Source organism: Triticum urartu, chromosome 7A (genome assembly GCF_056163025.1).
Source record: "Triticum urartu cultivar PI428250 chromosome 7A, HENAU_Tu73, whole genome shotgun sequence".
Classification (NCBI taxonomy): Eukaryota; Viridiplantae; Streptophyta; class Magnoliopsida; order Poales; family Poaceae; genus Triticum; species Triticum urartu.
Genome location: NC_141879.1, coordinates 549,371,599 through 549,389,217, shown reverse-complemented (window position 1 = coordinate 549,389,217; position 17,619 = coordinate 549,371,599). Strand labels below are relative to the sequence as shown.

At 43.4% G+C, this 17,619-nt stretch overlaps 1 protein-coding gene and 1 pseudogene across 1 annotated transcript; both read right to left on the bottom strand.

The window, feature by feature from the left end:
• The window catches only part of LOC125519030 (putative F-box/FBD/LRR-repeat protein At1g78760), a 103,822-nt pseudogene extending 93,199 nt beyond the window's left edge, over window positions 1-10,623 (bottom strand).
• A 2,805-nt stretch (window positions 10,624-13,428) lies between these two features.
• LOC125522686 (uncharacterized) lies at window positions 13,429-16,237 on the bottom strand. The gene is made up of 2 exons (XM_048687726.2): window positions 16,091-16,237; window positions 13,429-15,976 (listed from the first exon to the last, which is right to left on the bottom strand). The coding sequence occupies exon 2, from the start codon at window positions 15,938-15,940 to the stop codon at window positions 15,527-15,529; it is 414 nt and encodes a 137-aa protein (XP_048543683.1). The 5' UTR covers window positions 15,941-15,976; window positions 16,091-16,237; the 3' UTR covers window positions 13,429-15,526.
• Window positions 16,238-17,619: the final 1,382 nt, after the last annotated feature.

Here is a 17,619-nt window from a genome sequence, read left to right as displayed (position 1 = left end):
TGGCTTATGTGATATGGGTGCTAGTGCTAGTGTTATACCTTATGACTTGTATAAAGAAATCAAGAATGAAATTGCACCTGCTGAGTTAGAAGATATTGATGTCACAATTAAACTTGCTAATAGAGATACTATTTCAGCAGTGGGAATTGTTAGAGATGTTGAAGTCTTGTGCGATAAAACTAAATATCCTGCTGATTTTCTTGTTCTTAGTTCCCCACAAGATAGCTTTTGTCCCATTATATTTGGTAGACCCTTCTTGAACAATGTTAATGCTAAGATAGACTGTGAAAAGAATGTTGTTACTATTGGCTTGGATGATATGACTCATGAGTTTAATTTCTCTAAATTTAGTAAACAACACCGTGAAGAAGAATTGCCTAGTAAGGATGAAATTATTGGTCTTGCTTCTATTGTCGTACCTCCTAGTGATCCTTTAGAACAATATTTGCTAGACCATGAGAATGATATGTTTAGGAATGAAAGAAGGGAAATAGATGAAGTATTCTTTAAACAGGAACCTATTCTAAAACACAATTTGCCTGTTGAAATCCTAGGGGATCCCCCTCCACCTAAGGGTGATCCCGTGTTTGAGCTTAAACCGTTGCCTGATAATCTTAAATATGCTTATCTTGATGAAAAGAAGATATATCCTGTTATTATTAGTGCTAACCTTTCAGAGCATGAAGAAGAAAGATTATTGAAAACTCTGAAGAAGCACCGTGCTACTATTGGATATACTCTTGATGATCTTAAGGGTATTAGTCCCACTCTATGTCAACATAAAATAAATTTGGAAGCAGATGCCAAACCAGTTCATGATCCTCAACGACGTCTGAATCCTAAAATGAAACAAGTGGTAAGAAAAGAAATACTAAAGCTTCTGGAGGCAGGTATAATTTATCCCGTTGCTGATAGTCAGTGGGTAAGTCCTGTTCATTGTGTCCCTAAGAAGGGAGGTATTACTGTTGTTCCTAATGATAAAGATGAATTGATTCCACAAAGAATTATTACAGGTTATAGGATGGTAATTAATTTACGCAAATTAAATATGGCTACTAAGAAAGATCATTACCCCTTACCTTTTATTGATCAAATGTTTGAAAGATTATGCAAACATACACATTACTGCTTTCTAGATGATTATTCTGGTTTCTCTCAAATACCTGTGTCGGCTAAAGATCAATCAAAGACTACTTTTACATGTCCTTTTGGTACTTTTTCTTATAGACGTATGCCTTTTGGTTTATGTAATGCACCTGCTACCTTTCAAAGATGCATGATGGCTATATTCTCTGACTTTTGTGAAAAGATTTGTGAGGTTTTCATGGAAGACATTTCCGTCTATGGATCTTCTTTTGATGATTGCTTGAGCAATCTTGATCGAGTTTTGCAGAGATGTGAAGAAACTAATCTTGTCTTGAATTGGGAAAAGTGCCACTTTATGGTTAATGAAGGTATTGTCTTGGGGCATAAAGTTTCTGAAAGAGGTATTGAAGTTGATAAAGCCAAGGTTGATGCTATTGAAAAGATGCCATGTCCCAAGGACATCAAAGGTATAAGAAGTTTCCTTGGTGACGCCGGATTTTATAGGAGGTTCATTAAGGACTTCTCAAAAATTTCTCGGCCTCTGACTAATTTATTACAAAAAGATATACCATTTGTCTTTGATGATGATTGTGTAGAAGCATTTGAAATACTTAAGAAAGCATTAGTCTCTGCACCTATTGTTCAGCCACCTGATTGGAATTTACCCTTTGAAATTATGTGTGATGCTAGTGACTATGCTGTAGGTGCTGTTTTAGGGCAAAGAGTTGATAAGAAATTAAATGTTATCCATTATGCTAGTAAGACCCTAGACAATGCTCAAACAAATTATGCTACTACAGAAAAAGAACTTTTAGCAGTTGTATTGCTTGTGATAAGTTCAGACCTTATATTGTTGATTCTAAAGTAACTATCCACACTGATCATGCTGCTATTAAATATCTTATGAAGAATAAAGATGCTAAACCTAGACTTATTAGATGGGTTCTCTTGCTACAAGAATTTGATTTGCATATTGTTGATAGAAAAGGAGCTGAGAACCCCGTTGCAGACAACTTATCTAGGTTAGAGAATGTTCTTGATGACACACTACCTATTGATGATTGCTTTCCCGATGAACAATTAAATGTCATAAGTACTTCTCGTAGTACCCCTTGGTATGCTGATTATGCTAATTACATGGTTGTTAAATTTATACCACCTAGCTTCACATACCAACAAAAGAAAAGGTTCTTCTATGATTTGAGACATTACTTTTGGGATGACCCACATCTTTATAAAGGAGTAGATGGTGTTATTAGACGTTGTGTACCTGAGCATGAACAGGAACAGATACTACGCAAGTGCCACTCCGAAACTTATGGAGGACACCACGCGGGAGATAGAACTGCACATAAGGTATTGCAATCCGGTTTTTATTGGCCTACTCTCTTCAAGGATGCCCGTAAGTTTGTCCTATCTTGTGATGAATGTCAAAGAATTGGTAATATTAGTAGACGTCAAGAAATGCCTATGAATTATTCACTTGTTATTGAACCATTTGATGTTTGGGGCTTTGATTATATGGGACCTTTTCCTGCCTCTAATGGATATACACATATTTTAGTTGCTGTTGATTACATTACTAAGTGGGTAGAAGCTATTCCAACTAGTAGTGTTGATCATAACACTTCTATTAAAATGCTTAAAAAAGTTATTTTTCTGAGGTTTGGAGTCCCTAGATATTTAATGACTGATGGTGGTTCACATTTTATTCATGGTGCTCTCCGTAAAATGCTTGCTAAATATGACGTCAATCATAGAATTGCATCTCTGTATCACCCAGAGTCTAGTGGTCAAGTAGAATTGAGTAATAGAGAACTCAAATTAATTTTGCAAAAGACTGTCAATAGATCTAGAAAGAATTGGTCCAAGAAGCTTGATGATGCATTATGGGCCTATAGAACCGCATATAAAAATCCTATGGGTATGTCTCCGTATAAAATGGTATATGGAAATGCATGTCACTTACCTCTCGAACTAGAACATAAGGCATATTGGGCTATTAAAGAGCTCAACTATGATTTCAAACTTGCCGGTGAAAAGAGGTTATTTGATATTAGCTCACTTGATGAATGGAGAACCCAAGCTTATGAAAATTCCAAGTTATTTAAAGAAAAGGTTAAAAGATGGCATGACAAAAGGATACAAAAGCGTGAGTTTAATGTAGGTGATTATGTATTGCTATACAACCCTCGTTTAAGATTTTTTGCAGGAAAACTTCTCTCTAAATGGGAAGGCCCCTATGTTATCGAGGAGGTCTATCGTTCCGGTGCCATAAAAAACAACAACTAGGAAGGCACAAATCCGAAGGTGGTAAACGGACAGAGAATTAAACATTTTATCTCAGGTAATCCCATAAATATTGAAACCAGTATTATTGAAACCGTAACCCCGGAGGAATACATAAGGGACACTTTCCAGAACGTTTCAGACTCCGAAAAGGAATAGGTATGTGGTACGGTAAGTAAACCGACTCCAAAACAATTTTTAAGGCAATATTTCTCCGTTTTGTAATATTTAGAAAAATAGAAAATTAAGTAGCAGCCCGGGAAGGACACGAGGGCCACGAGGGTGGAGGGCGCGCCCCCTACCTCGTGAGCTCCTCGTGTGCCTTCCGGACTCCGTTTTCTTGCACGATACGTATTTTGGTCGGTAAAAATTCACTATATATTCTCCCAAAGATTTTGACTCCCGTATCACGCAAATATTCTCTGTTTTTGTTTTGAGCTGTTTTTCTGACAGATCTAGATTATCATGACGTCCCCAAGTGCTTCCAAGGACAAGTTCTTCGAGAAGGTCATCGACCCTTACCTCGCGAAGGTGCTGCGACACCCTCAAACCATTGAGATGCGTGATGGGTTGCTGCACATCCGCGATGCTGAGGGACCAAAGGGAACCGGAAGCGTGGAGACGAGGCTCGAAGCAATGGAGCAACAAGTTTTCAAGTGTCAGGGAATGGTGGAGCCTGGAATCAACGCTAGCCACACGATGCTCGCGGAGTTCACTAACAACCACAAGCCGGATGCCAAGAATACCGAGGAGGCCATCTTCAAGCTACATGAGAAGATCGAGCACCTCCAGGCCCAAATCTACGACCTGCAAAACCAAAACTGTGAGTATGAATATGGATTCAAAAGAATGAGTTTGGCTGCAGATTCGAGGATTCCGGAGAATCGATCATCCTTCCATGATGGTGAACCTATGCCTTGGAAGATGGATGACAAGCCCGCATCATCAACAACACCTCCACCTTCTTCACCAACCAAGGAGATATAATAACATGGGTATGGGCACTCCCCTTGGCAACTGCCAAGCTTGGGGGAGGTGCCCCGGTATCGTATCACCATCACTTTTATCTTTACCGTTTTTCTTAGTTCGATCCTTTTGGTAATATTTTGATCTAGTAGAATAAAAGTTCTTAGTATGATCTAGTCATGAGTTTTGCTTTATCATCCTCCTATGTAATCAAGTCCTTGAGCTATATAATAAAGATTAGTGATTGAGTCAAGGGCTTGCTTATTTTTGCCATGATCCCAAATAAAAGAAAAGAAAAGAGAAAAAGAATAAGAAGAAACAAAAGTTCATATTGATCTTATTGATAGTAATGACTTCACATAGAAAGAGTGTGATGATTAACAGTTGTTGGGAGTTCGCATACATAGCTTTGGTCATCGTTGCAATTAATAGGAAGTAATAAGGAAAGAGAGGTTTCACATATAAATATACTATTATTGACATCTTTTATGATTGGGAGCACTCATCAAAATATGACATGCTAAAGAGTTGATGTTGGACAAGGAAGACAACGTAATGGGTTATGTTTTCTTATATCTGAGATAAAGTACGTTGTCATGGATCATCCAACATGTTGAGCTTGCCTTTCCCCCTCATGCTAACCAAATTCTCAGCACCAAGTAGAGATACTACTTGTGCTTCCAAATACCCTTAAACCAGTTTTGCCATGAGAGTCCACCATATCTACCTATTGATTGAGTAAGATCCTTCAAGTAAGTTGTCATCGGTGCAAAGCAATAAAAATTGCTCTAAATATGTATGATTAGTGTGGGAGAAATAAGCTTTATACGATCTTGTGATGTGGAAGTAATAAAAGCGACGGACTGCATAATAAAGGTTCATATCACAAGGGGCAATATAAAGTGACGTTCTTTCGCATTAAGATTTTGTGCATCCAACCATAAAAGCGCATGGCAACCTATGCTTCCCTCTGCGAAGGGCCTATCTTTTATTATTATCTTCTACCTTATGCAAGTGTCAAGGTGATCTTCACCTCTCCCTTTTTCATTTTATCCTTTGGCAAGCCCAGCTTGTTGGAAAGAACCTGATATATATATATATATAGGACTCATTTTCTGTACTTTCGGGAGTATGTACTCCAATCTTCAATATACCTCGTATATGCATTGATTATACCCCTTATCATTCTCAATATAGTTCATTAAATATTCTAAGATACATCAATACAAGTTTTGTTGAAAAAAATATCATTTACGACCTACTTTTTGCAATATACCTTTTTCACGTACAAACAAATCAGTATATACGTAAACCTTTGAAAATATGAGGCACACATGATTTTTTTTCATGAAATCCATTTTAGGGTATCAAGTAATTATTAATGAAGTATATTAAAAATAATAATAAGCTATAAAAGATTTATCTATGTGGTATATGAGGAGTGAGAGTACGTATTCTCAGGAGTACACAACCATTTTCCTCTCTCTCTCTCTATATATATATATAATTGGATGTAGGGGGACATGAGTTATTATTGTTGACATTACCCTCGAGGTAAAATGTTGTGGGGCAAAACTATAAGCCCCTATCTTTCTCTGTGTCTGATTAAAACTCCGTAACCACAAGTATTGCGTGAGTGTTAGCAACTATGAAGGACTAGATGATAGTTGAGTATGTGGACTTGCTTTTTAGCTCTGACATAGACTCTTTCTGATGTTATGATAAATTGCAATGGCTTCAATGACTGAGGTTATAGTTTGTTGGTTCTCAATAAGGTTTCCGATTCATACTTTTGCATTGTGAAAAGATCATCACTTGAACATAAGTAATCATATGACAATATCTATATATGTTGTTGTTATGAGAATAATCATGATGCCCTCATGTCCATATTTTATTTTTATCGACGCCTCTACCTCTAAACATGGGGACATATTTATTGTTATCGGCTTTCGCTTGAGGACAAGCGAGGTCTAAACTTGGGGGAGTTGATATGTCCATTTTGCATCATGCTTTTATATCGATATTTATTGCATTATGGGCTGTTATTTCACATTATGTCATAATAATTATGGCTATTCTCTCTTATTTTACAAGGTTTACATAAGGAGGGAGAATGCCGGCAGCTGGAATTCTGGGCTGGAAAAGGAGCAAATATTAGAGACCTATTCTGCACAACTCCAAAAGTCCTGAAACTCCACGGAATACCTTATAATAAATAATGAAAAATTCTCGCCAAAGATGAAGACCAGGGGGCCCACACCCTTTCCACGAGGGTGGGGGGTGCCCCCCAGGGCGCGCCCCTACCTCGTGGGCCCCATGGTGGCTCTTTGATGACCATCTTCTCCTATATGAAGTCTTTCCTCGAGAAAAAAAATAAGAAGCAACCTTTCGGGATGAAACTCCGCCGCCACGAGGCGGAACCTTGGCAGATCCAATCTAGAGCTCCGGCAGAGCTGTTCTGCCAGGGAAACTTCCCTCCCGGAGGGGGAAATCATCACCATCGTCATCACCAACGCTCCTCTCATCGGGAGAGGGCAATCTCCATCAACATCTTCATCAGCACCATCTCATCTCAAAACCCTAGTTCATCTCTTGTATCCAATTCTTATCTCCAAGTTCGGGATTGGTGCTAGTAGGTTGCTAGTAGTGTTAATTACTCCTTGTAGTTGATGCTAGTTGGTTTAATTGGTGGAAGATCATATGTTCAGATCCTTTATGCATATTATTACCCCTCTGATTATGAACATGAATATGCCTTGTGAGTAGTTACGTTTGTTCCTGAGGACAAGGGAGAAGTCTTGCTATTAGTAGTCATGTGAATTTGGTATTCATTCGATATTTTGATGAGATGTATGTTGTCTAGCCTCTAGTGGTGTTATGTGAACGTCGACTACACAACACTTCATCATTATTTGGGCCTAGAGGAAGGCATTGGGAAGTAATAAGTAGATGATGGGTTGCTAGAGTGACTGAAGCTTAAACCCTAGTTTATGTGTTGCTTCGTAAGGGGCTGATTTGGATCCATATGTTTCATGCTATGGTTAGGTTTACCTTAATACTTTTATTGTAGTTGCGAATGCTTGCAATAGAGGTTAATCATAAGTGGGATGCTTGTTCAAGTAAGAACAGCACCCAAGCACCGGTCCACCCACATGTCAAATTATCAAAGTACCGAACGCGAATCATATGAACGTGATGAGAACTAGCTTGACGATATTCTCATGTGTCCTCGGGAGCGCTTTTCCTTATATAAGAGTTTGTCCAGGCTTGCCCTTTGCTACAAAAAGGATTGGGCCACCTTGCTGCACTTTATTTACTTTTGTTACTTGTTGCTCGTTACAAATTATCTCATCACAAAACTATCTGTTACCACTTATTTCAGTACTTGCAGAGAATACCTTTCTGAAAACCGCTTATCATTTCCTTCTGCTCCTTGTTGGGTTCGACACTCTTACTTATCGAAAGGACTACGATAGATCCCCTATACTTGTGGGTCATCACACCTTCCTATGCTGAGCTCCGCATTTTTGGTTGCCTGTGCTACCCCAGCATCGCTTCCACTGCTCCTCATAAGCTCGCCCCTCGGTCTGTGGCCTGCATCTTTCTTGGCTACCCTCCAACACCAAAGGCTACCGCTGCTATGATCCTATCTCACATCGGGTGATCACTTCACGACATGTTTACTTTGATGAGATGGTTTTTCCGTTTCAGCAGGTACCTTCGGATGCTGCAGCTTTGCCCGCTCCAGGTGACGGCCGCTCCCGTGCCTCTCTTGGGCTGCCTCCCGGCTTTGAGGGTGCCCCCCGCGCCATGGGTCGAGTTTCTCCCCGGGTGGCTGCCCTAGTGGCCGCACCTCCCTCTGCACCAGCGACGCCCCTAGCGTCCCCCGGCCTCGACCACTCTGGCAGCCTCGCCCGCCGCCTCGCCCGCGGCGGTCTCGCCCGCGGCCTCGCGTGCGGCGGTCTCGGAGGAGGCGGGTTCTTCTTCGTTATCGCCCGTCTCCACTCCGGACCCGCTGCCCCGCCCGATGACTCGCTCTCGGGCTGGCACTCTTCGACTGAGCACGCGGTACCCCAGCGATGAGTACCTTCTCGCTGCTTCCGTCTCTGAGCCGTCTCCTCTCCCATCGTCAGCTCGAGCCGCCCTTCAGGATCCTCATTGGCTCACTGCGATGCAGGAAGAGTTCGACGCTCTCCAGTGGAACCGTACCTGGCAGCTCGTCCCTTGGCCTCCCCGTGCCAATATCATCATGGGCAAGTGTGTCTTTTGGCACAAGAATCGTCCGGATGGCACTCTCGAGCGCTATAAAGCTCGCTGGGTGGTTCGGGGTTTTCGACAGCGCGCGGGCGTGGACTTCACCGACACATTTGCCCTGGTTGTTAAACCAGGCATGATCCACGCCGTGCTCCAGCTAGCCGTGTCTCGAGCTTGGCCTGTGCATCAGTTGGACGTGTCCAACGCCTTCTTACATGGCCACCTGGCTGAGCAGGTGTTCTGTGAGCAGCCCACCGGCTTTGTCGACGTCACGCATCCAGATCATGTGTGCTTGCTCTCCCGTTCTCTCTACGGATGAAGCAGGCGCCTCGGGCCTGGTACCAGCACATCGCCGCCTTCCTGCAGACGCTCGGATTTACATCGACTCGCTCCGATGCGTCCCTCTTCATGTATCATCATGGAGTTGACACGACCTACTTGTTGTTGTACGCCGATGACATCATTCTGACGGCATCCACTGTCGCGCTCCTTCAGTGGCTCACTTCTCGTCTTTGTGATGAGTTTGCCCTGAAGGACTTGGGTCATCTGCATTACTTCGTTGGCATTGAGGTCATTCGGCGTCCAGATGGGTTCTTCCTGCATCAGCAGCGCTATGCCTATGAGCTTCTCGACCGAGCTGGCATGCTTAACTGCAAGCCCGCTCCCACGCCCATCGACACCAAGGCCAAGGTTTCCGCTTTGGAGGGTTCTCCTGCATCTGATGCAGCATTCTATCGCTCCATTGTGTGCGCCTTGCAGTACCTGAACCTACGCGCCCCAACTTGCAGTATGTTGTTCAGCAGGTCTGTCTTCACATGCATACTCTGCGTGACTCTCATTGGACTTTGGTGAAGCGTATCCTTCGATACATACGCGGCACCCAGTCCTTGGGACTTACACTGATGACCTCTGCCTCCACCGACCTCGTCGCCTACTCTGATGCAGACTGGGCCGGCTGCCCGGACATACGGCGCTCCACCTCGGGGTACTGCGTCTACCTTGGGCCGTCCCTGATCTCTTGGTCCTCCAAGCGACAGCCCACCGTCTCCCGCTCGAGTGCCGAGGCTGAGTATAGAGCAGTGGCTAACGCCGTTGTTGAATGCTCTTGGCTACGTCAGCTGCTTCGGGAGTTGCTTTGTGATGTTCACAAGGCCATGCTTGTCTACTGTGACAACGTCTCCGCTGTCTACCTCTCCGCCAACCCGGTCCAACATCGTCGAACGAAGCATATTGAGATTGATATACACTTCGTTTGTGAGCAGGTGGCTCTTGGGCGCATCCGGGTCCTCCATGTCCCGATGGCGCAGCAGTTCGCCAACGTCATGACAAAAGGACTTCCTACTTTTGTCTTCGAGGAATTCAGGTCCAGTCTTTGCGTCTCCAGCGACGCTTCGACTGCCGGGGGTGTTGAATATATGGTTTTGTGCATGTATTTTGTACAGCCTGGCCCACCTCCTAGTCATTATATAGTTGAGGTTATGGCCCACCTTGTACTGCATATATACGTGCGCTTTGCATCGATCAATACATCGTGAAGCATTGTCAAACTTTCGTTTCCAACATTTTCAAGTACGTTGAAGTGAATACCGAGGGAAGAAGCTGCAGAGGTCGCTGTGATTGCCTATCTTGACAGTCCGAGCCTTGTACTGTAATGCATGGAAGATCCATAGGTTGGCATCATCAGAGTTGGCACTGCGGGTGCCGACCCCGAACTCCAAGCTGTACTCCAGCCGGAACTCCTTCAGGTCTACGGGTTCACGGAGAATCAGCAAATGGTTCACAAACATCTTGAACATCTCCTCGCGCTCCAAGTTGTTTGCAGCGGCCCTGTCCTCAAATTCCTCGAAAGACACGTCGATGCAGGACACCGACCGCCAGAGGTATCGCCAGCGCCGTGACAGCACGCATGTCTGCACAGCATCGCGTGAGCGCAGGTGGGATAGGACACGGACGAGGGCCCCGTCCGGGAGGGCGCTGATGACTGATCCTGTCTCCCATGCTCCCGTCGTCCGATGCCTCCGCCATGGGGTCAGAGCTCAGAGGCGTTTCGTCGAACAGGTTGTGTGCAGGGAGGCTGCAGCAACGGAAATGAACAAATACAAGCAGTGAATCCGCAGCTCGGGACAAGATTTGGGACGGCAGGAAGAAGACGAACGCAGAGAAACAAACATCAGAAGAGAAATGTCGAGAGAATCGACGAGGGGAGGTGCGCGAGGGCGCTCAACTCCGTCCACCTCCGACAGAGATCAGGCGACATGTACGTTTTGCATGTCACCGTGTGCCTTCGGCCGGAATTTAAATTGAAACATTGTGGAAAAATCTGGAAAAAATTATGCATGTTCACATTACATATTAAGATAACCCTTAAAAAATTCAGATCAAAATTCATAACATACATTGAGAGACAAAAAAGAGAAGAAATCTGTCATGCATAGTTCGCGAATGGTTCTCTGTAGACTATTCACATCTGAGTTTCTCTTTTTTGTCTCTCGATGTATGTTTTGAATTTTGATCTGAATTTTTTAGGGGTTATCTTAATATGTGTTGTGAACATGCATGATTTTTTCAGATTTTCTCGTAATGTTTAAATTTGAATTCCGACCGCAAGGCACACGGTGACATCACCTGATCTCTGTCCGTCCACCCCACAGCCGGGTGGAGGCAAATGCACATCCACGGTTTTTTTAACATAGTACAGATGCAAACTCTCATATACACGCGCATACATTCACCCATATGAACACACACACGTACACCCTACTCTTATGAGCACCTTCGAAAGACTGAGCCGTCATATCATCTTGAAATTTACAAAGTCACCATAGGCACCTCGTCGTCGACGGAAACATCTCCTCCCATTGAATGAGCATCGTCGGAAATCCTGAAATAAATCCAAAAATAAATGCGAGCATCATGATTTAAACCCTGGTGAGCTGAGAATATCACAGTCTCTCTAACCATCCAACCACAGATTGATTCGCCACAACCACACCCTTGGTGAACAGTAAAGCGTCTAGTTTTTATTTCCTAACAGAGTGATGTAATTGCCAAGTAAAGTGAAAAGAATACATAGACTATGCTTTACGATTTACGAAGAAGTTAGAGCATCTGGACCCAAATTATCCGTTTGGGTTGGCCGTCTGCTCCTTGTCCATTATGTTTTTGTTTGGTCGGCAGTGCGTCCAGCGCGCAGACCCTTTCTCTGTTTCTATTCGTTTGAGTCGGTCGTCTGCTCGTCGTCCGCCTTGTTTTTGGTTTGATCAGCAGTGCGTCGGACACGCATACCCATTTTCGCCTGCGCGGCCGGTTTGCTGTTGTTTTTCAAACAAAATACACACATTTTACATAGTTTCACAAGCAAACGAATATAGCATAGTTCATAAGGCAAAAAAATATATCATAGTTTGCAAGCCAAATAAAAATTAAATTGTCAGATACATTTTAAAAACGATACACTGTTGGTTGCCAATATGAGCTCACATATGCTCAACCAAATTATCTTGCAGCAGAATGTGAGTTTTCCAATCACGCATTTGATGATAAAATTGGATGAACTGTGCAAATATTGCCACTCATCAATTTGGTGATAAGTTCCCTGGGCACATTACTAATGATATCGGCGTGTGAAGATTAACTTGTATTACAATTTTTTTTGTTGGCTAGCAGAGCTCCAAAACAATGACCTCATGGCTGGCTATGTCTATAGTACCAAAGACTGGTTTTTCTCTCTCGTAATACTTCTACTTCTTTGTTATTTAGATTCTACACGTTATGATTTCAGGTTTATATTATTGTCCATTCTAGATGTTGCAAGATCTTATGCAAAGCAGCTAGATTTGTTCGCATAGTTTGTAGTTCCTTTGTTTATTCAGACTTTATTCATGAATCATGACGACTTTTGTTTATTCAGACTTTATTCATGAATCATGACGACTTCTTTTTTATTTTGACTATGTATCGAGTTAGTTCACTATGTATCCGTGCTACAGAACATTTCATAATATTTTTCTATATATATGGTGATATTTATCATATTGCAACATGCTAGATACATTTTTCATTTTCGGGTTCTACATAGCATTTCGCAACGATTTCCCATGTACTTATGATCTTTAGCAAAATACACATATACAATCTTAACAATGTTTGCGCCATTGTACAAAAGAATCCATTCTGATCTAGATATATCCACCGTGTGGATAGATATGATAAATATCACCATAATTAATTTATGATAATTGAGACGTGCATTTGCACATGCAAGCTTACTAGTTGCTTTAAAATACAATTTATTGTTGGTCATTTCGTTAAGTCACACGATTGAGGTGCAAGCTTACTAGTTGCTTTAAAATACAATTTATTGTTGGTCATTTCGTTAAGTCACACGATTGAGGTGCAAGCTTACTAGTTGCTGAAAAATACAATTTATTGTTGGTCATTTCGTTAAGTCACACGATTGAGGAACAACGTGACAGGGAACTGTTAAATTTATGTACGTAGTACGGTGTCAGGTTGGGCAAGAGAAGAGAAAGCATCTACCAGCAAATCATGGTCCTCAGTTTGCCAAATTCTACTAGCACAACCCTGCAAGGAAGGTGTTGCTTAGCAGCTCCATCGATCCTGCGTCTTACACAAAGAAAACTTATAAAACTTGAAGACTGTTGTTACCTTTCAGCATTGGGCCGCTGCACGCAGCCGGGTGAACTGGTGTTGCTGCTGCCTTTGTTGACAGGCTATGCACATAGCTGGCGGCTATAAGTCTGATGCCACACATAAGAGAGTTGACGAGAAACAGATGAACGGGATAGCGAGCATCTCCAGGATAATGCATTAGACAGCAAAGAAGCAAGCATTATACAGAAGAACGTACTGAATACAGACCATGAGTATTACAACGAGGAGCAAATGATGGTAGAGTTGGCGCCAGTAGTGTACAATACATAACCTGACCATCATGAACGCTTCGAGAACTAGTCAGAGCTCGACCGACATGAACGACATACGATATAATCATAGATAGACATAATACAGTTTATAGAAATGATATAACTTATAGCTGGTAGATGGTGGAATTTATTCAACTTAAATGCGTAATAGGGCAGGCTGGGCACTCGCTACAGCACAGCACATACGTCAGGCAACAGCGACGGCAAATTAGATTTTGGGCAACTAGGCGTTATTATATCTTGGCCTTTTCTCTTCCCTTGTAACTCACCTTGCTGTCGGCTTGCCGGATAATGTGACAAAGAATTAGCATCGGAATTGGCATTGGCATCAGCATTGTCATAGCTGTAGTATATTTGGTTCTCTTTGAACATCCGCTGCTTTGTAATTTTCTTGTATTTATCCCCTCGTATGTGTCATCCATTACTGCTGATAATGTATTCCAATGGCCCTTTCCTAGCTCCCACTACACATAGTTATCAATGAGCTGTCTTAGTCTGTGGTTATATTTTCATTACGAACAGTTCATCTGTATGCTGGTAAACCGAAACAGCAAACATGAACTAGTTCTCTCCACATTGTTCTTCTGACTTGAACAACTTCCCTACTCATTATTATTCTGGCTCTCCAGTCTCTGCACGCAACCTTGTCTAGTCATATTCTGTTGAAGGTATACGAAGGATCTCTGCACTTTGCGAATTTTCTTGAATCCATGAAATGATCTCCTTCATGATTCCCAGCATCCATACTTTTGCATCAAGTTCAGAGTAAACCAGCTGCTCTTCACAAGCAGGGACATAAATCATCTGAAATCTTTAAGAGAGTACAAAAACAATTGCACACTGATGAGGCCACCAATGGTTGAATGATTTTGACCCTTGATCTCGTATCTCAAATCCAGTTGAACAATTATCCATTTATTGTCTTAGTTATATTTTCTTGATAAGAGGAAGGTATGAAGGATCTCTGCACTTCTCCAAGTTTCTTGAATGATCCATGAAAAGATCTTCATCCAGGTGGTTAACAGTAACCCAGCCGCTCTTTACAAGCAGGGACATAAATCAGCTGAAATCTTTGAGACTGCGGAAACAATTGCAAGCTGATGAGGCCACCAATGGTTAAATGATTTCGACTCTTGGTCTCATACCTCAAATACAGTTGAATATTTTTCCATTTGTTGATCGAATTTCAAGTTGCCATACATTCAATCTATAGTTCCCGTCGGCATACTGCAAACCACTGATGGGTGCATCAGATGAGACAACTTAACAAGTACAACATTCTAGCTTGGTGCCTTATTGTGCAGATGAACTTCCATTGTATCTGCAATCTTCACTTATGCCTCTGCTTGTTTCGCTCATATGTTGTCCTGCAGTTCGTCTGCCTTCATATCATCTCAACTTTGGCTAGTCACGACAATTCACTATTTTCACACAAATTCAAGGAAACTATCTGCAGTTTCTACACCACCTCTGTACCAAGAGATCATCCACTTTTGCACACTAAGGATTTCTCTGGTTTCTTGTCTACTCCCTCAGCATCCGTTCCCCTACCCTCCTCCTGATGCAAATAGAGCCCTTACACAATTGCAATCCACTCAACTTACCTCAAGCTGTCGCAGTTTCTTCCTCCTCGTGGGCCGCGTGGCGGGCACACGCCCAATTTGATGGCCCAATCGGGAATCATAATTAACACAAACTCACTTCTCAACAGAGCACACAATTATTAATTTGATCAACAAGCACGTCATCAAACTGAACAGATCTCCTCTGCCGGTGGCCAAATTCCAGATCTGCTAATCCGAGCACGCCGGCAAGCCAAAGCAGACCAAGTGACAGCAAATCGGCAAAAAAAGGGAAACGAAACAGCCAAGACACAATAACAACCTAGTGGTTTGGCCCTAGATCTAACGCCCGACGCCGCTGTTAGCACCGAAGCACGTACCTCGCGGCGGCCAGCGCCCAGCCGCCGTCTAATATAGCCACTAGTTGGCGACGTCCCCGCGCTCGGCGGCCGCCGACGCGTCCTGCAGCTGCTGGTACGGCTTGTCGTCGTGCACGAAGAAGACGTAGAAGCCGCCGCAGGTGGTGGCGGCGGCCATCGCCCAGACGAGGAGCTTGACGGCGAGCGGCATGACCTCGGCGACCTTGTAGGTGAACATGACGGTGAGCAGCGTGGTGAGCGCCCAGACGGCGGCCTTGAGCCGCTCCCGGCGCGGGGAGTGGCGGTCGAGGCGCTCGTAGAGGCGCAGGCAGGCGAAGAGGGCGACGAGGTCGAGGTAGGAGACGGCGACGAAGACGACGGACCCCGCGTCGCCGTTGGAGCGGTACACGGCCATGCCGGAGTTGAAGGTCAGGAAGGCGAACCCTAGCGCCGTGAGCCACGAGAACTCCGCCATCGCCGGTGCCGCTGCGGATCCGTGCTGCTGTGCTACCTGCGACGGATAGGAGACGAGTCAGGGTGGATTTAAAGGGGGCGGAGAAACGGAGAAGCCTCGAGCGCCCGCGGAATCGCCGAAGGGGAAAAAAGCTTGACTGGAAGAACGCACCTGATTATTTATGGCTGGTGGATGCTGACGATGAACTGGTACGCGTTTGGAGAGCACAAGGGTTCGGCTCTTAACGTGTTTCTTTGGGTCGCTGTCGTGAGATGGTGTGAACACCTATGTACCGAAAGCGTGTCTCGCGCACTAGACTCTTCCTTTTTCTTGTGAAGTACGTGTATGTTCTTTTTTCCGGAAAAATATTCAGATCTAGTCTAGGAATATTATAGAAATTCGCACAAAACATCTCAAACACAATAAAAATTAAAGAGAGGTTTTATATTGCAACCCTGAATTACCACTAAAGTCTAAGGTACGACATCAAACTCCAAAACCTTCTACTTTACAGCATCAAACTTTCAAAAAGGAAAAAGGCTTAGGGCTGGGCACCGGCCAACCCGTGCGATCTCCTCTCATCGTATGGCCAGCCCTCTCGGATGATGGGACGCATGGCTAACGGGCCCACCAAACGGTCTACGCTGCTCCCTCTCTCTCTCTCTTTCATCTCGCCGGTCCCACCTTTATCGGTCGTCATCGCCGTTCGCCCCCCCCCCCCCCCGGCCGGCCGTTGTCGCCGCCGTTAGCCCCCAAGGGTTCGACCGAAGGCTTCGCAATCCGTCCAAATGGCAATCGCTCGATCGGAATGGAGCGAGACGAGAAAACCGCCAACTTTTAAATATAGACCGGTAAAATTTATAATCAAAGAATTAGATATTGTAGCCTATGTGGAAGAAGTGTGGTGGCTCATTTTCCTTTTGTTTTTATAATATAATAATAGATATGAGTTTTTATCTGATGAATAGGAGCCATAGAGAATTTGATAAAATTATCTTTTCCCTTAATTTTAAAATGCGAAAACAACTTGGCGAACAGAACTATGATTGGAAAATGATTAGGATGACTGAAATCTAACACACTGGAAACCATCATGTGCCCAATTACCCTTTCATCACAAATTGATAGGCCTTAAAATAACAATGTTCAAGAAAGCGTTTTTAAGTACGCTTTAGCGCTGAGCGATGGCGAAACGCCTCACTTTGGGCTAGGCGAAGCATTAGGTGGCCAATGAGGTACTCCGGTGAGAAATTGGTCGTCTCCAGTGATAAATTGGCCTTTTCCACCGAGAAATCAACAACTGCAAACAAAACTCTAGGACTTAGTTGGGCCGCGATGGGATTTTTCAAGGCGGGCTCTATTTTCCTTCTAGATTTCCCATGTTTTCTTCCTTAAGGTGGACTTTCTAAAGACAGGCCGTGATTTGCACATAATGCGTAAGTGTGCTAAGTGCCGAGCAAGAGCCTATCGCTTCGCTTATGCTTCATGCTTTCTTGAAAATTTTGAAATAATGTTGAGTCCATTTGTATGGTTAAAGAGTGTGAATTTTCTAATCTACCATGTAACTACACCTTCTATCTAGGCCATCCAACTTTGCATCAAGATCTGTGTTGTCTTCACATAGAAATTTCTCTTTTTTGTTTCTTCCAAACAAGAGAATATTTAATCAAGAAACTTTGCAGGTCAACGCCATACAAGTG